A 19653-nucleotide genomic window follows, 5' to 3' on the forward strand; every position below is an offset into this window, starting at 1 on the left:
CTACGTAACTCTGGGGCGCGTCTTCTTCCTGACGTTTGTGTCCTCATTCTCTTGCTCTTTCGTGTCTCTTCCTGGTGTCCACTTGGCTTCACGGACACACTCGCTTCCTCCGTGCTTGCTGGTATCGGTAACGTTAATTGGACCATCAGTCCACCATGGATTCGTCTCTGTGGGCTCGCCACCACCTACGCAGGTTTCTCGGCATCCAATTTGCTGTGTCTGTGGCGTTCGGTGCAAGCAGAACACACGATAAAAAGCAGTAAAGGACAAGGATATGGAGGCCCTGTCCCTCCGATGCATTTCCAGCATCACACACATTATCTTGTGTTCCAAAGCTTCCCATCTAGGGCATGGTATATCCAGTTTGAGGGAGTTTCTTATGGGAATGGGTGTCTTTGTGCCCAAAGGGGTAGTCTCTCTGTGAGGTCCTGCTTGCCTGTACACCTAGGGAGGGTATTGCAAAGTGGATTTGCCTCCTTAGCCTTACAGGAAGAGACTGAATACCCTGGATTTGTCACAGACTCCACACAGCTCTATTTACATACCAAATATGTGCTTCTAAGACCATTAAAGTTAATAACATATTACAACTCCCGTTTCATGATTGCTCCATACTAAAAGTCTGACTCCCCAAATGTTTGTGATGAGGACTCCAGTTGTCCTCCCCCCCCCCTCCCCCATATTGACTGATTACTGCTGCTGGTGGGAGTTTTAGTCCAAAAACTCTGGCAAGCCATATGTTGCAGACCCCTGGTTTATATTAATGATGCCTTGTAGCTCATCATTCAAGAAAAGAGCTTGCTTTGAGTGGCTAGTCGGATGTTCTTAACATATGTATCAAGCTGGAAATGTATGACAAACACTCTCTATACCCACATAACCTTCATACACAACTTGTTTTAGAGTGGGTCTTAAAGTGCTGAAAGCACATTGGAATAAAACCGACTTTTCAATCTTGCAATATTTTGCATTCTGGGGACTTGTTGTTTTCCATTCAGGATGTGGGATAACGCTCCAATGATGTTCTTTTGGCCTAACATGTTTCTAAAAGGATTTACATGTTGCCAGGTTGCTTTACTATTCGATTTGTGTATTTTGTAAGTAAACTCAAAAAGACTTTAATCTAGTCCTTGAAATGTAAAACTTAATATTTTTACCTAGTTAAATTCGTAGGGTATGTGGCCAAGTGCCCAAATTGCAGAGTGGGTTAAATTCCTAGCTTCACTGCTTAACCAAAGTGTGTGATCTTGGGCAAGTAATGTAATCTTACTGTGACACAACTTCAAAAATTGATGTGATGAAGTTCATACTATTAGAAAAATACTTCCTTCAAATACGTGTCTCGAATCGTGGGATACAGCCCCTTTCCAGAAGGGGATGCCCCTTCCTGTGATGAGCCTGTGTGAAGCAGACCCCGAAGGGGGGGGGGGTAGCGTGACTTTGCGGCCTCGTGGCAGTCGGCCACGAGACGGAAGGGGCATCTCCGTCCTTGGTATCCTTACCTAACTTCGCCGGCTCCGGCGTGGAAGACTGTGGCATGGGGTCCGGGCCGGTAGCGGCGAGCCTGCGGGAGACGCGGACAGCTGCGGAGCACAGACCCGTGCGGCCCGCCGAGCTCCTCTCGCCGTCAGGTGAAACGCGGAGGGAGAGACGGCTGGCTCGGCGAGGCAGCCCGCTTTACAGGAGTCGGGAAGTGTTGGCCCATGTAGAGGGAGGGAGGAGAGTGGCCGGGGTCTTCCAAAAGGGAGGGCCTCACGGGGCGACCAGGTGTTAAGGAAGCCGACGGCAGCCTTTAATTTGAGGCGGGACATGGCCGAACCAACCAATGGGAAGCTCAATAGTCAGGGAAGGGTTCCATTGGGGGGAGACTAAGTCACTCGCATCAAATAAAAGCCCGGGAACTGATCTACAGTTTGCTGCTTTTTCTAGTCATTCGGAGAGGACGAGGAGGGAAGGAACGACTGGTGGCCCTATCCGGACACAAAGGAAACTTAGGAGTGCTAAGTTACATCCCTGGAAGGCCACCTGAGAGTGAAGTAACTTTCAAGGAGTTAATGGACTATAATTTCTTTTGGTTACACCTTATTTGAATAAAGCCTTATTTCAGCAAAACAACCCAACCTGGTCCGAGTCTTGATTTCTACAGCCTGCTATGCAACATTCACCTCTAGTGGGCGGTAAGATGGACCTCACAGCGAGAGACTCCTCTCTTGGGGATGAGGGCTCCAATTCCACTGAGGAACTCCCTTTTCATTATGCTCAAACACCCACTACAACCCTACCAGTTGAAAGACATCCAGACTCATCTTACATATGCTATTGTAATATGACAGAAGAAAAGTATCTGCATTGTACTGTGAAGAGTAAGAACATAGGAGTAATAAAGAATACTTGCCTGTCATTTACTGACACGGAGAAATCTAAAGGAGTTTTAACGAGTATAGCTACAACACAAAGGGAGGACTATTCGAAGAAGCTGGGGAAGCCCTGGCGTTGTCATAAAAGTGGGAGGAACAAGCAAACGTCAGAACGAGATCTGGGTGTTACAAACCAACTGGAGATGTGAAACTGATGACTCGGGCGAACCCTGCTTTACCTGGCTACAGGCAGTGTGCAAGAGGAAGTGCCCACAGTGCACAAAGTGGGAAACCAACTGGAGGAAGTCGATCCCACGGTTGTTAGTCCCAAGAGGGATATCCAGAAAGGGATGAGGAGAAGTCCCAACCCAAAGGTGCTGGAAGGTCTGTCTGCTAACGCAGGAAACTGGAAACGAGAGACCGAGAAATGCGTGTTGGCATGAGAACACTGATAAACCCACACCCTCTACCCATGATACCACAAAGAGATAGTGGTGTAGAGGTGTGTCCAACGAACTTGTGTGCAGGCCAAGAAGCTGTCCAGACCGAACACAACAGAAAGCCAAATACTGGTCCGGTGACACAACCCCAGTACAACAGAGGTAACTGGGCGAGCGGGAGACTCTGGGCACAGGGCATCTCTGGCGAGTATATGCATGTTCACAGAATATACGAATATAGCAATTGCAATGAGCTTACTTGTCGCAGTGGGGAACAAAGCATATTCAAGGGCGATACTCGTCCCAGTGAATGGCAAGATTTTAAGAAGAGTGAGCCTCATTCAGGATCGTCTCAGTGAATGGTAAGATCCTAAGAATAGCAAGCGTCAAACAAGGACTCAGCTGTCAGGGATGGCACTCTATTAAGAGTGGCACAGGACACCCAGAAAGGGTTTGGGTGGTTGTGCCAAATAAAGTGGACAGACAAGAACACACACAGCGGAAAGGAAAGAGAATGAAGAGTAGGCAGGAGTAGCAAGGGAAAAGATACAGAATTAATACCCTCTTGGGGTGTATGCAGATATAGGAAAAGAGTATTCCACGAACCTTGGAAATACTCTAGCCTTCTGGACAGTTTGCTATAACAGAGGCCCACGCTGTTTGCTCATGACTTGGAACAGCAGCTACGGGTGTCTGTAATGAAGAAACAAGACAAGACAAGGGAAGGGGCAGAGGTTGACTGATGGGAACCAACAGACAAGCTCTGTACAAAAGGGTCTACAAACAGTACAAGAGAAGATACTACAGACAAATCCAGGAAAGGAGGTGATAGCAAACTAGCAGAAGGAAATTAAGGGAAAGTCGTGTAACAGGATAGGATAGCAGAGGACAGTAAGGAACAAGGTTGAGAGCTCCGAGGAGCAGGAAAGCAATGAGTAAGCCCACAGGAGTGGGAAAGTAAGGTAGAAAGCCCAGAGGAAAAGGGCTTAGGGCAGCAGAGTAAAGCAGACTGCACGGCAAGGATCCCATAAGGGCCGGGCAGTAAGGAGTGAACCCTGAGGGACAGGGCCGCTGAACGTAGAAGGTAGCAGAGGACTGTAGAGGGCTGCTAGGCCGAGAACCCAGCGGAAAAGGTAGGTAGTAGGCAGCGGAGCGTGATAAGCTGCAAAGTAGGAAGGCCCAGAGGACAAGGGCTGTAGGTAGCCAGAGTGAGATAGGCTGCAGAGCAGGGAGCCCAGAGGACAAGGGCTAAGGCAGCCGGAGTGAGGCAGGCTGCAGAGCAGGGAGCCCAGAAGACAATGGCTGAAGGCAGCCGGAGTGAGGCAGGCTGCAGAGCAGGGAGCCCAGAGGACAAGGGCTGAGGCTGGAAAGCAGCAGAGCGTGATCAGCTGCAATGTAGAGAGCCCGCAGGGCAAGGGCGGAGGCTGGAAGGCAGCAGAGCGTGCTCGGCTGCAATGTGGAGAGCCCGGCAGGGCAAGGGCGGAGGCTGGAAGGCAGCAGAGCGTGCTCGGCTGCAATGTGGAGAGCCCGGCAGGGCAAGGGCGGAGGCTGGAAGGCAGCAGAGCGTGATCGGCTGCAATGTGGAGAGCCCGGCAGGGCAAGGGCGGAGACTGGAAGGCAGCAGAGCGTGATCAGCTGCAGTGTGGAGAGCCCAGAGGAGCAGGGCTGTGAGGCAGGGAGCCTGGAAGGCTATGGCCGGAGGCAGCAGGGTGGAGCAAGCAACAAGGCAGGGTCCAAGCTGGAGTGAAGGTAAGCAGCATACAAGAGCCGTAGGAAGATGCAAAAGGTGGAGGAAGGACTCTCAGATGCAAGAGGCTGAGCCACTGCAGGCAGCAGCCTTTTATACTGCCTAGCCCAGCACAGAGGCAGGCTAATTGGTTGTACCTGGCGAAGCACACCTGCAGGCAATCGGCCACCTCCCTTTCTGTTCCTGGGCTGGTGGAAGCAGGGCAAGGCCCTAGGGCTTCTGGGGGGTGTAGTTCCCTTGATAACCAATAGGAACAGCCAGGAATCGATGCTTGTAGCCAGGTGCATTATGGTATGCGTAGTTTGTTGGAAATAATAATAAAGCACCAAAGTCTCGCAAATGGGAAATAAAGTTCCCAAAGTAAATATAGATGGATCCAAGAGTCTGTTGTAAATAAATGATAAACGTATAGTCCAAATTGAGCATAAATGGATGCGCCCATGGCGCAGGCATGACATCAGCCTAATTGTTTCAGTGAGAAGACCAATAACAAAAGGAAAGAGAATTGTTCCGAGAACATATTTGTTTATCCTAAAGAAGAAATAAGGGTTGTGAAGCATAACACTTATTCAGCGGCTCCATCAAGAATCAAAGAAAGCCAAGAAAGGAATCTTAAAAAGTCAAGGGAACCAAGATAAAAAAGTCCAGGAAAAGCCCCCTGAAAGAACTGAAGGGCATACTAAGAGAGACAGCAAAAGGCTATCTGAAGATCCCACGATGAGAACGTTTGTGGAAAAGCACCCCAGGAGAAAGTCCTTCTCCTGGTCTCTTAGTTGTGTAATAGTGGTAGGGTCAACGTAGGTTAGTTTTGGATGGAGGACAGACTTGATTTGGACTTTGGACTTCATGCTTGACACTAGCACCCTAGTTTAGTTCTGTTAGGTAGGGAAATCCTTTGAATAGGAAAAGTTAGGCATTGTCTTTATTATTTTTCCAATTAACCTGTTGAAAATGGTACATATTGGTCCGTCTTCTGCTTCTGACCTACCACATAAGGAAGAGGTAATCCTTTTAGGGACAAAATGGTGTCCCGCTCGTAATAGGCCATTTAGAGTTCTGCCCCCAGGAGAATGAGAACACTTTACTATGCCTTGTTATGCCACGTTACAGAGTCCTGGTTAGCAAACCTTCTGCCATGGTTTCTCTGTACTTGAGGATCTGCAAGAGGTGGGGTAGGAATTCATGTGGGAACGGAGGCAGCTGGGCAAGGTTGCTTTACTGCAATGTACATGTGTGCAGATCTGAAGAGGTAGGGTTCCCTGTGGTGTATTTAGTTTGAAATATTTTGTGGTTTGTCTGGAGCAGTGTTTAATATTCAAGTTGCAAATGTGCATTGTTTGTGGCTTGTCTGTCAAAGTTGTGTGCAGAGTTTTTTTTGTTCTTGTGGTGGGTTAGGGAAATGTAGTATAGACGTGCCTTTGAGTGATACATTGTCTAACCTGTTTTCAGCGTTAGATGTGCATGTCGAAATGTGTTTGTTTTTGGTTAGGGTTGGAAGTAGAATGATTTTGAGATGGCTATTGTTTCTATACCTTGCCCAATAGACCACCTAAAATTAATTGAGGTCAACCTTTTTTTCACTTTGGAGACATTGCAGTTGGTCTATTTGATTACATTCATGCAAAACAGTTGTCCTTTATCTTTTATGCCTGGATTTGTGATGTTAAGCTAACGCATGCTCTCAGATGTCACTATGCCATGGCTCAAATTCATGGCCCACAATTTGCAGTCCGTTGCATGACACCTTCCTGCTTACTGCCGCTGCAAAGACCCTGCAGTCACAGTGCTACTCAGTCTTACATGGAATATGTTAAAATACAGCTGGACATGCACCTTGAGCCAACAACTGACAAAGCCAACCATGCACTACAGCAGTTCCATCGAGTCGGGTACCATTAAGTAAAAAATAAAACATTTCAGCATGAAGCAATGTGTCTGTTTTTTTCCAACTTCCTCGCACAGAATCGATTATGGTCTACCATCAATGTCTTCGCTGGCTGCTGGTTAGATGTCAGATTATGTTTTAAATGCTTTGTTTGCTCCTTAAGTCGAAAATAAAATCCAACTATATAAACTGTCTCCTTTTATTACGATCAGCGTATTCGAAATTACTTGTTGTGCCTAAATCCTTGTTTAAACACAGGGGAGATTGTAGGTTTGCCATCGATGCACTGCAACTTTGGACCACTTTGGGTCAATGGGCATTTCTTAGCAATTTCAGAAAGCCTTGAAGACCAGTCTCTTATGTTAACTGTTTCACCTTGGATCATTCTGCGACTGGTATGCTCAGTACAGTTCGTTCTGCATCTGGCTCATTACAAATAAAATCAGATTGAAACCAAAAGCAAAGCCGATGGTGCCCAAGATTTGGCAGTTGCCAATTGGTGTTAGCAACTTAGAGGGCACTTGACACACCGTACAAAGGGAGTATGATGGAGCGCACAGAGAGCAATGAGTGGTTGGCACCCATTCCGGTTACCCAACGCCTCAATTGGCACAAACATTTGTGTGTGGACTCGAACAATTTGCATAATGAGATTTGGGTGGACAGGAATCCCACTCATAAATGATCGAGTTACATAGCACAATGGATGGGGCATTAGGTGAACTGGTTTGCCACATTCAATCCTTTTGCTGGTCACCAGGTTGACCTACATGCAGATTCACTTCTTTTGACATCCTTAATCCATTGGCTGTGTACTGCAAGGGCGCAGAAGGAGGAAACTGATACACAGGTGGCATAGTGGTTGCTATAACCTTTTATTCACCAAGAAAATAAAGAGAAACCTTAACTTTCCCTAGCCCAACTAAAGTGCTAATGGGTCTGTCAGAATGTCCTTCTAAATTAACGAGTCCACCCTCATGTGTCAAAACATCTAATTCTGTCGCTTACGCTTCTAACTAAACTAGAAGGTTGCGTCAATGTTCTTGGTCCAGGAGAATGACTCCCTTCTCCTGGACTGGGTAGCACAGTTCAGGTTTCCAGTTCTCAACCAGGGGGAATGACCCCTTTCCCCTGGTCCCAATACTTCTGAGACAAACGACTGTCAGCCCTTTAACACTCTGTATCAGAAAGTTATCAGTTTCCTCACTGCAGGGGGAATTGTGCCCTTCCTGTGGATCACAATATTTTGTGGTTTGATCTTTTTTGCAGATTCACTTACCAGGAGAATGTCTCCATTCTTGTGTATCTTTTGGCTTTCACTGTTTCTCACACAAGACCAGGGGGAATGACTCCCTTCCCCTGGGCTCTTGGTTAGATTGCTCTTTTCCTCAATTGTCGAGGGAAGGAATGGCTCCCTTCTGTATCCCATGTTGCACAGTGCTCTGTTGCTGCACAGCTGGGACTGTGCTGTAAAACACCACACATACATTCAGAAATAACTAGAACTTATTCTCCTAAGCCCTTGATTACATGCGTTATTCTTATATTTGGGCAAAGTAAGGCAGATCAGAGGTTCAGCTTCTTATTGATAAGCAGTAATAGTCCACACTTCTGTTTGCTGTACCTTCTGCCTAACGCTTGTTTACAATGTTTTGACCCCGCTGAGTGGTTCTCAGTTCTTAGTCTCTCTTTCTTTCTCTGGGCAGGTGGAGCTGTCATTGCTGCAGCAGTGCTACCAGGACCTGGCCTCGCAGATTAACCTGATCTTGCTGCGGCGCCTGTGGTACGTCATGCTGGAGCAGTTCCTGATGAAGTATGTCTGGAGTGCCTCTGGGCTGGTCATGGTGGCAGTGCCCATCATCACTGCAACGGGCTACTCTGAAAGTGGTAAGCAACCTCCAAGGGTTCCCGCAAGTCTTAATGTGTATATAACTTTTGTTGGAAATGTCTGCATCCAAGTGTCTTTCGCTGGCGACTGTGATTTTCTTTGACCCTTTACTAAGATGAATCGGTCTTCTCCAGACTCTGCATGGATGCTTTTGCAGAGTATTATACTGAGTCGCCAGTGTGCTCAAGACTGGGGAAGCTGTTAAGATTACCAGGAAGGAGCGAGAAGCAATATGCAGTCGTGTCTTCTAATGCTCAGTAGCAAGCCCTGTGTACATGTCGTCACTTTGCCAAGCTGTTTTTTTTAAAATAAATCTAGGCTTTCCATGCGCCTAGGATGTAAATTGTAAAACCATTTTGAGGGGATTGGGTCCTCTGACGTATTCCATATCTATGACAGTAATCGCCACAGCTGTGCTGCTTCGGGAAATCTTTCTGCATCCTGCGTCGATGATGTTGATACGCCGCCCTCGAGGACCTCCTCCGACGGCCGACGTCACTGGATGTTATAAGTAGGACACACGATGCCCGTAGCCTCAGTTCCGTTTTTTCCGCGAACATGTTCGCTTCGGGAATCTCAGCGCGCCTTGACTCTTTGGAGTTTCTGTTGCTTTCTCGGTTCTTCGAACCTGTTTGCGAAATATTCTTTGTGAAGATGTCTACCTCGTCTTCCACACCGCGTCTGGGCTTTAAGAAGTGCGAGGACTGTGGGTCTAAGATGTCGTCACGGACTCGCACAACGCCTGCCTCTGGTGCCTCGTGGAGGCCCATGACACGGATCACTGTCGACTGCCAGTCACTCACGTCAAAAGTCTTGCGGGAGCGCAAGAAGAAGTTATCGGTAAGTAAGGTGTCCAAGCACCGGAAGTAGAGGTCTGCGGGGCTTTCGACGGACGACTCGAGGGGCGACTCTCCGTGTCGTCGTCGGAAGTCCAGTGGGTCTCGGTCCCGGAGTCGGTCTCGCCACTCCTCTGCCTCTTCGAGGCACTCCCGGAAGCGCTGTCATCGGTCGCCTTCCCGTCCTCATCCGAGGACTCCGCCCATCGGCGGGTCGCTTACCCCACCAAGCATGCGACACCGGAGGAATGGGCTTCCTTCGGGAATCGCACAGCACTGGTCCGTCCGCGCCTCCGAGTGGGGTCGGTCGTGATCAGCCGAGAGATGCCGCTCCTTCGGGCTCGGGTGGTCGTCACGATTCACGGGAAAGGTCCCGCTCGGACAAGGGGAATCGTTCTCGGCATGCCCGGTCCAGGTCCCGGTCCTCGCCGCGCTCGAGACTGCGTGAACCTGTGAAGTCTTCGAGGAAGACATCGACGCCTATGGCGCTGAGGTTGTCGACGGACTCTCTTGAGGCTCCGCCTCCGAGGAATTCGTTGACGCCATTGGCGCCCAGGATGTCGAGGGACACGCTCGGGGCTCCGCCTTCGAGGCCTGTGTCGACGCCGTTGATGCTGTCGGCGCCGCCTCTGTCGTTGACGCTGATTCTCTCTGCGCCGATTCACTTGACGCCTTTTGGGGCTGTGTCGACGGGGGTACCCCGTGGCTCGGGGGAACCACCTAGAAAGGCTCTGGCCAAGGTCAAGCATGGCTTTGGTTCCAGTTCTGTGCCTTCTTACCGCCATCTGGAGTTCATTTCAGAGGTGGATGAGGGCTCTGATGATGGCATGGTGCCTGGACGAGATTCTCTCGGGCCATAGCCAGTTTGAGGACCTGAGGCAGTCCCTGCATGATGCTAGTGGGCTGGACACCTCTCCGGAGGTGGAGTTTTGTAGGCCTGAGCCTGGCACTCATGCCGATTCTTTGTACCGGCGCCTTATGTCACGGGTCACCGAGCACTTAGGATGGTCTGCTCCCCCAGGGGAGTTTGTGCAGGATGACCTTGCGGATATCCTCGACATTGGTCCACCAACTGACCCGGTACTGCCGTTTTATATGGCTCTACAGAGGAGGGTGGCGGCGGCTTGGACTGCTCCGGAGAGTCTCCCGGCAGTGAGCAAGTCTTTGCCGCGAAAATACCGCCCAGCCAGTAGTGACCCCTGCTACTTGTCCAAGCACCCTACTCCGGAGAGTTTGGTGGTGCAGACCCTACCATCCCTCCTGATGGGGACGACGAGCATTTTGACGGTTGGGCGAAGAAAGTGTTTTCTGCAGGGGGGTATGGCACTTCAGGCGGCCAACTCCATTTGTGCCTTGTCTCATTTCACGCACACTCTGTGGAACTGTTTCCTTGGCGGCTGAACAGATTCCCGAAGGGGATGAACGGGATGGTTTCCTTGCCATGGTTCAGGATGGCAAGGATACCATGTGTGAGGCTGTTCAGTCGGGTTTGGACATGGCAGATTGCGTCAGCCGGTCCATGTCGGCGAGCACCGTGATACGCAGGTTTGTGTGGTTGCGGAAGTCGGGGTTTGCTCCTGATGTGCAGGCCCAGCTCCTCAACATGCCCTTTGACGGGGAACATCTTTTTGGCAGCAAGGCTGACTAGAGCCTTGAGAGGTTGCAGACCTCAAAAGCTGTAGCGAAGTCGTTGGGCGCTATAGTTCGACCTCCGCCTTTTCGTCCTAGGGGACAGCAATGGAGGGGAGGTTCCTTTCGTTATTACTCAGCCTTTGGTAAAGCGAGAGGAGCTGCCAGTCAAAGGGGCCACTGTAGGAGTGCCAGAGGTGGTAAACAAGGTACTCGAGGTGCCAAGGCCGCACGGGCTGTTGCCTCTTTGCCCTCAGGCAACGCCACAGCCGCTTCAGCTCAGTCATGAGGCCATGTCCCATGTTTCGCCGGTTGGGGGAAGGTTGGCGCAGCATCTTGCAGAGTGGCGCGCCATTACTTCAAATGTGTGGGTTCTGGAGATCATAACCCACGGCTACTGTCTTCCTTTCCGGCAGAGGCCTCAAGACAATCCACCGGGGAATCTCTCTTTGAAGAGTCCGGATCCGCTCCTTGCGCAGGAAATTCAATCCCTGCTGGAGAAAGGCGCCATAGAACTGGTGCCTGTAGCGGAGAGGAACAAGGGATAGTATTTCCCTTATTTTTTGATTTCCAAGAAAGACTGGAGATTGAGACCCATCATGGACTTGCGTGGTTTGAACAAACTCCTCAGGAAGGACAAGTTCAAGATGGTTACTCTTTCTCAAGTCCTCCAGGCCCTTCAACTTCAGGACTGGTTGGTGTCTCTCGACCTCAAGGACGCTTATTTTCATGTGCCGATCCATCCGAAGCACCAGAAGTACCTGTGGTTTGCGGTTGGTGACTCGCACCTTCAGTTTCGGGTCCTGCTGTTCGGATTGACCTCCGCCCGAGGGTCTTCACCAAGCTCATGGTAGTGGTGGCAGCGCACCTCAGGAAAGGGGATTCACGTCTGCCCCTACCTGGACGATTGGTTGATCAGGGCGCGCTCTCCCGAGCAAGTCCTGGATCATCTGCCAGTCACCTGCCACTCCCTCCACAAGCTGGGCTTCTCCCTCAACTTAAAGAAGTCCCATTTGACACCTACTCGGAGGCTCCAGTACATCAGAGCGGTGCTCGACACGTCCCTGGGGCAGTGTTTTCCTCCCCAGGTGAGGGCTCATCACATTGAGCAGATGGTGCACAAGTTTCAACTTGCCCAGACTCTCCCATAGTTCTTGAGACTGCTCGGCCTCATGGCATCCTACATTCTTCTGGTGCCAGAGGCCAGGTTGCGGATGAGATCTTTGCAATGGGCACTTAAGCTCCAGTGATCTCAGTCCTCCGGCAGGATGTCGGACCCTGTTCAGGTGCCGTCTTCGGTCGCCTGGGACCTGCTGTGGTGGGCCGACGAAGGCAATCTGATGAGGGGGGCTCCATTTTTGGCTGCCCTGGCCGGAGGTGACGATCGTGACTGACGCATCCCTCACGGGATGGGGAGCTCATACCAACGAGTTGACAGTCAGCGGTCGTTGGTCTCTGTCGGAGTCCAGACTCCATATCAATCTGTTGGAGCTGAGGGCGTCAGGCTAGCCCTGAAGGCTTTTCTGCCGACTGTGCGAGGAAAGACTGTCCTGATCCTGACAGACAACACGGTGGCCATGCACTACCTCAACAAAAAGGGGGGGCAGGGTCACTTCCTCTGTGCAGGAAGGCAATGCAGCTCTGGTTCTGGGCAATCCAGCAGGAAGTTTCGATCTCGGCAGTTCATCTGGCAGGAGAAGAAAACGAGAAGGCGGACACTCTGAGCAGGCAGAGCGCGATCTCTCACGAGTGGGAGTTGGCTCAGGACATTCTCCTGGAGATCTTTGCCCTTTGAGGGACCCCTCAGGTGGATCTCTTGGCCTCCAGTGTCAACTGGAAGTGAGAGGTTCTGCTCGCGGGAATTTCCTCCAAACGGAGCCTTAGACATGTTCGTTGTGGAGTGGTCATTCCCACTGCTGTACGCGTTTCCTCCAGTCCCCATCAAGTACTGCGGAGGTTACGGAGGTTCGATTCCCGGATGATCCTCATTGCTCTGGCGTGGGCCCGGAGGACATGGTACCTGGACTTTCTCGACTTGTCCATCTGTCCTCCACGTCGTCTTCCCTACCGAGACGATCTGCTCTCATGGGAGGGGAGTCAGGTTCTCCATCCAGAGGTCAGATCCCTCAACCTTCACGCTTGGTTTCTGAAAGGTTGAGGTAGAAGGATTGGGACCTCCCTGAAGACGTGATGGAGGTGGTGCTCTCGGCCAGACGGCCCGCAACAAAGTCCCTGTACCGTTGCCGTTGGCGTAAGTTCTGCGACTGGTGCAGGGTTAAGAATGTGGATCCTTTTGCATGTGACATTCTCATGGTTCTGTCTTTTTTGCTTTCTTTGGCCTTCAAGTGGGTACCATTAAAGGTTACCTGGTGGCGCTGTCCATATTTAAGCGCTCGTCTGACAAGTGTTCCTATTTTAAAATTCCTTTAATTTCTCAGTTTCTGAAAGGGCTCACTAATGTGTTCCCTCCGTCACCTTTCCAGGTGCCCGTTTGGGATTTGAACCTTGGTCTCAAGTTTCTGATGGGTGCTCCGTTTGAGCCTTTGCATTCATGCCCTTTGAGACTGTTAACTCTTAAAACTGTATTTTTGGGTGCGGTCACGTTACAGGCACTTTCAGTTAAGCCACCCTTCACTGTGTTTCATAAGGAAAGGGTTGTCCTTAGAGTTCGTCCTTCCTTTCTTCCGAAGGTGGTGTCGGAATTTCATTTAGGCCAGAAGGTTGTTCTTCCGGCATTTTATCCTCCTCCACATCCTGGTAAGGACGAGGAGAGACTCCATAGGCTTGATCCTAGGAGAGCGTTGAGCTTTTATATTTCACGCATGTCCCGGGTCACAGTGGACGATCAACTCTTCATTGGTTACGATGGAAAGCGTTTGGGACAAGCTGTGACGAAACAGACTTTGTCTCGCTGGATTATTTTGGCTATCTCTGAGTGTTACCACTTGACGGGCAAGGACCCACCAGTCGGCTTATGGGCCCATTCTACCAGGGGTATGGCTGCCTCTACTGCCCTGCAGAGGGGTGTTCCTATTCGTAACATCTGTGATGCAGCCACCTGGGCTTCGGTACATACTTTTGTAAGTCACTACTCCCTCGATTCCATCCGGGGGCAGGATCTGGCCTTTGGTAAGGCGGTCCTTTACTCCGCAATTTGATTGGGCATTCTAAATGTCTGTTTTCTAAATTCTTTTCCCACCTCCTTGCATTGGTACTGCTTTGGGAGTCGGTCATAGATATGGAATATGTCGGAGGACCGAATCCCCTCGAAGAACAAGTTACTCTCTTACCTGGTAACGTTCTTTCGATGGGATGGTCCGACGACGTATTCCATATCGCTCCCTCCCTGCCTTCTCCACTACAGAATTTCTTATGCGATTGCAGCTTATGTTTCCGCAAGGCTTTGTGTGGTCAGACTGGCAGAAGACTGGTGCCACACGTTCTGGGGAAAAAACTACAACTGAGGCTACGGGCGTCGTGCGTCCAACTTATAACATCCAGTGATGTCGGCCATCGGAGGAGGTCCTCGAGGGCAGCGTATCGACGTCATCGACGCAGGACGCAGACGCCGAAAGATTTTCCCAAGCAGCACAGCTGTGGTGATTACTGTCATAGATATGGAATACGTCGTTGGACCATCCCATCGAAAGAACGTTACCAGGGGCTTATCCCTGCCCAGTAGTAATGAAGTCCATCATTTGCATGCTCGTTTTACATGTGGGAGCTTTGGAATTAGTATTATTCAAGAACGGAATATTCTTGTGATGTGAGGTGGGTTCTTAAAGCAGTGGAATATATTCAGACTGGGGTCTTATGTGTGGTGTGCTAAGAGGAGGAGGTAGATGGGCATCTAACATTAAGGTGAATAAAAACATTGACACTAAGTGCCATGAAGAATTAAGCGCATCCAATAAGGGAATACAAAAGGCTGTCGTGTCACTTTAGTTGTCCCTGATTTAATTGCGCTTTCATCACATTAAGGTCATTGTGTGCCTCATTAAATTTAACTATTGGTGGAAAATACCTGCTCAGATTATTTGCTGTTAATCTTCACTACTCCTAGTCCTACTCTTCGTTGTCATGAGGCGCCAACCTCCCTGATGAGAAACCATTATTTTCGTGTCTACCTCCCCTTCTGTAGAGCGTTCAATACCCCCAGGATCTCTGTAAGCCTCAGTTACTTTTCTAAGCCTTACTGCCAAGTAATCGGAGCATCACCTTCATATACCTATTCCTCGTCCCAGTCCTTACTTATGAGGCATTTCAAAGCCAGTGACAAAATGGGATTGAGAAAGACCTACTGGGACTAATAAGTATGCTGTGAACACAATCCACCATTTCATTTATCCTTGTCAAACCAAGTTGCTCCTTAGTGCATAGCAGCTCTTCACACACTCATGCCAAATGCACCACACCCACGTCTGTGTACATTTAAACAGAATTGTATGGTGAATGTGTTTGGCTCCGACCAGGTTGCCGTCCTAATAATATCCTGGATAGATGCCCTGGGCCTCTGTTCAGGATGCAGACATCCCTCTTGACGATTTGCCCTGCAATGACTGAGGAAGAGGGGTAACCAGAGCCATATGTTATTACAATCTTCTCTTATACCAACCAACTGATCATTGGGCCTGAAGCCTTGCCTGGAAGAGAACCTCCAAAAGTGATAAACCAGCTACCTGACAGCCTGTTAGCAGCTGTTCTGTCTGGATCAGTCGGCACTGTTCTTTTCACATCAAGCTTGTTCTATTGTATGTCCTGCACAGGAAGGTTTCCGAAAACGGTACAGTAGAGCCAAGTATTGGGATTGACGGAATGCTGACATCACCTTGGGCAAATAGCTGGGCGGAATCTAAAACTAAAAAAAATAAGGCCTCTGAATGAACCCATCATTCATTTTCGTCAAACCGGAGAGCCAAAGTGATAGCCACTCAAAACACTGCTTTCAAGGTGTTTGATTCCAATAGATGCCAGTGTTCAAAATTGTGTTTTCCTGAAAAGCTTTCGCAACCAAGAGGAGAGCTTATGGAGACAGAGTATGGGGGTCAGTATTTATATAGAAAAACGTCAACAACCATGGTGTCCGTTTTTCACTGTCGATAGTCCAGATCTCAGGATTCCCTCATGGCCGGAATGGCTGCCCACTGAGCTCTCGGTAAGGACATGGCTAGGCCTAAATCAAACCCTTCCATCAGGCCCTGCAGGATTTACGTTATTGGATGCTGGATTGCAGAACTTCTCTCGCACCATGTCCTGAAATTCTTCCAGTGCATACAGCCTCAGTGCTCTATTTTCTGTAATATCCCCAAACCCATAGAGGTCCAGAAGCAAACTCTTTGGAACTTGAGGTCTTGAGATGGAAACGGGTGAGACTGCTCCTTGTTCAGCAGGAGCCCGAAAGACTCCAAAGTTGTGCATGCCATTGCCACATGACTGTTTAGCTATTCTGATGTAGGTACCATGGGTAACAATTTGTTCAGGTAGGGGAATGCTTGAATCCCCTTGGTGTGCAGGAAGGCTACCATTGGAAGCAGTACCTTTGTAAACACGCGACACTGTCTGCAGTCCAAAAGTAAAGGCTCTGAATTGGATAGCTTGTCCTCCCACTGCAAACCTTAGGAACGTTCAACGCTCCCATCTCATCGGCACATGGAGGTATGCTTCCTGCACGTCCAATGATGCCAGGAAGTACTCCTCCCTTATCAGCGTTATTAATATCGACACATTTCAGATGATTCTGCAACCAGGAAGATGGAGTAAAATCCCTGTCCCTCCTTCCTTTTGGGCATATTTCTAATTTCTACTTCGGACAGCAGATTCTGGATACTCTGAATCATCGACGTTCTCTTGGCTTTGCCCCTGGGAAGCGAGCGGAAGGTGCATTGCCCCTGAACGGAGTAAAACAAAATAAAAATAATTCTATTTTGTATTCCCATTTGACTACCCTGTTCACCCGGGCATCTGAAGAGATGCTGCTTCATGCCTCTGAGAACTACCATAGCTTGGCCCAATTCTTCTGGCATCCGGATTTCCGAATCTTTGGTATAGAAGGAAGGGTTTTCCTGTTTTCTGAGGAAACCTCTGTCTCCCCATGTTGGCGTTTCTCTAAAATCCTTTTTCTGAAGTCCGACGTTCTTCCTTGACCTGTGCAATACTGATTTGGGCTTTGAGACTGATTTCCTGTAGAGCTTGATCACATGTTTTATATGCTTTTAAGACTTTATGGGCTGTCTCTTCAAGGGTGTCAGGAAAGCGCAACTGAACTTCAAATGGAGCCTTGATGGCATTTTATCTTGGTGAAATTCTGTATGCAGAATCCATATCAAGATGATGGTATCCTGATAATGGCCACTGTGGTGGCTCAACAGAACATCCCATCTTTAACTATGTGAGTAGCAGGTTGTTAGGGTTGGTCTGGCCGCTAACTGGTATGCCTACCCGAGGGGGTGGTCGAGGTGGTATTCTATTGGCCCTGCAACTCCGAAGACGCCGTAGACTCGAGGAGAACCCCACACTAGGGTTAAGAACCTGAGTGACTAAATGTCTCAGAATACCATTGTTGCCTAGAATTCTAATTGGGAACAGGGATCTGTTCGGATCTGTTGGGATCTAAAACTAATATATGCAATATATGGTAGAGGTTGACATCACAATGCTTATGCTGCTAGATCTCTCTGCCGCGTTTGATCCTGTTGATCATTCTGTGTTGACAGAGAGACTACAGTTATCTGAACACTTCTGAGTCGCGATGGAATGGGTTAAATCTTTTCTTGCGGATCGCAGGGCTAGGGTATTTTCCAAGAATATCCGGGCTGAGGAGTTTTCTGTGTAATATGGGGTCTCGCAGGGTTCATGCGTGGCTTCCACCCGCTTCAATATTTTTATGATTCCACTGTTTGAACAACTAGACAGATTGGGTGTGGTGTACGCAAACTGTGCGGATGACACTCAGTGTCTCATACCCCAGACTGGTGATTATACACGTGATGATGCCTGTTGGGCAATTCTAAGCAAGATTTGACTCGGCTGCAGGCAATTCAAAATAAGGCTATGCATATTGTGGCAGGGCTTTAAAGAGGAGACCATATTACATCAGCTAGGAGAGCTTTACATTGGCTCCCTATCCACAGCCGGATTATTTTCCTGGTGATATGCATCGCACATAATTGCCTGTCGGGCAACCTCCGAAGTACCTGGCCAGTCGCATTTCTCGACTACCGGCACGTAGAGTTATTAGGTCTAATGCAAGTAACCTCCTGGAAACACTGAGAACATACTTGGCCTACATGGAGTGGCGATCTTTTCCTCATGCAGCACCACGGCTGTGGAATATGCTTCCGCTAGATGTGAGGTCATGTACTAATCTGCAACTTTTTAAGAGCAGATGAAAAACACATCTCTTTGAATAAATGCTTATCCATTTTCTGACTCTGTACTCCTTGACTCTGATCTTATCCGCTGCGCCGTCTGCTTTGGTGTGTTAAATTTCCTGTTGCCTGTGTGTCCGTTCACGTGGTGCTCTATTATGCCTCCGGGCATGTCTGCCAGCGTGTTATAAATAAAATACATTTTTTAAAAATCAATCCCTTAAAGAGTATGAACTACCAGGGGAAGATTCACCTAAGGACCTTACGTGGAGTGTAAAACCATGTGCTGGGAAATCAGAGACATCACATCTTGTGCCAGCTCTGGGAAGGACACTAGATTCAAATTTCTGGTGTGTGTCTTAGCTACTCTTGCGGATAACCCCACTTTCCCAAAGCAGTTTACCAAGCAGGAAATGGAGACCAAGATTCACTGGCGCTGATCGTTCACAGAACTAGACAGACGCTAGGACCAAAAGGACCTGGAACTGGGCGGCAGGGCTCCCTGCAATAAGAAGGAATTGAAGATGGTGCAGGCTTTGGAAAAATAATCGTAACCATCTGACATTTCACCAATGTAAAGCCAAGGCTGTGATGAGGCTTAGGAGGGGGAGCTACCACTGTGAGGTTGATGACCAATGGGACTCCTCAATTCCAAGACTGGTCAGGAGTGATCAATGGCAAGCTGCTCAAGCCTAGTGGAAGGAGTATAAAAGGAGCAGACGGGTCCAGAAAGGGGGCAGATCCTAAGGGATGAGGACATGCTGGTACTTCCTGCCTCGATAGCAGGGGGAAACCATGTATTGGACACATAAGGCAAGAAGGCTCGTTGGTCGAACAAGATCAGGCTTTATAGCAATAACAGTGACATGCTGAGAAAGGAGCTTGACTTGACCGAAACGCCCAGCATTTGGAAGCTGCTTTCAGTTCACATTGTGTGAATTGGAGGTACTGAAACTACGACCTCCACCAGCAACCATGAGGGTGAAGCCCAGGCCTAGGAGAGATGCCTCCTGTATGTATGCTGTACGTTCAGAAAGTCAAGCTCCAAGAGGCAACTATTGAGAAACCTGAAGCCAGTGTTCCAGGAGGGATAGCTGATCAACATGGAAAAAGCTAAGGTTCAGAAGCGACCTGTTGAGAGTGCTGAGAGAGAGGGTCCAGGATGGAATCCATAGGTCCAGCAAAGACCTGCTGAAATAAGCATGACACGGCTGGCTTGGGAGAGAGCAAACTGAAACCAAGAAGTCTGAACGGCCAGCTAAAGAAAGACCCCCAACCAAGGAGAAACCGAGCTGAGAGTGCTCAAGGAGCAGTTAGCCTGGAAAGGAGCATCCCACAACTGCTAAGAAGGAGCATTTGGAGACACCAGAGAGGGCAGCTACGGGCCCCAGGCTGTGAGTAGCCTTAAGTACGATTCTGTTGGTAAAACTACTTAGATTGAGCGTGTACTTATAATAAAAATTGATTTGAGCTTACATTTGTTGACCCTGATTGGATCATCTTT

The 19653-nt window shown here is 49.1% G+C and overlaps 1 protein-coding gene across 1 annotated transcript in view; it reads left to right on the forward strand.

The window, feature by feature from the left end:
* Positions 1–19653, forward strand: part of ABCD1 (ATP binding cassette subfamily D member 1) — a 282766-nt gene that overhangs the window by 107368 nt on the left and 155745 nt on the right. Inside the window, exon 2 of the mRNA XM_069645376.1 lies at positions 8136–8316. Within this exon, the coding sequence (XP_069501477.1) occupies positions 8136–8316 (181 nt within the window). The remainder of the gene's footprint in view (positions 1–8135; positions 8317–19653) is intronic.

This window comes from Ambystoma mexicanum, chromosome 2p (assembly GCF_040938575.1).
Source record: "Ambystoma mexicanum isolate Mex_15411 chromosome 2p, UKY_AmexF1_1, whole genome shotgun sequence".
Lineage (NCBI taxonomy): Eukaryota > Metazoa > Chordata > Amphibia > Caudata > Ambystomatidae > Ambystoma > Ambystoma mexicanum.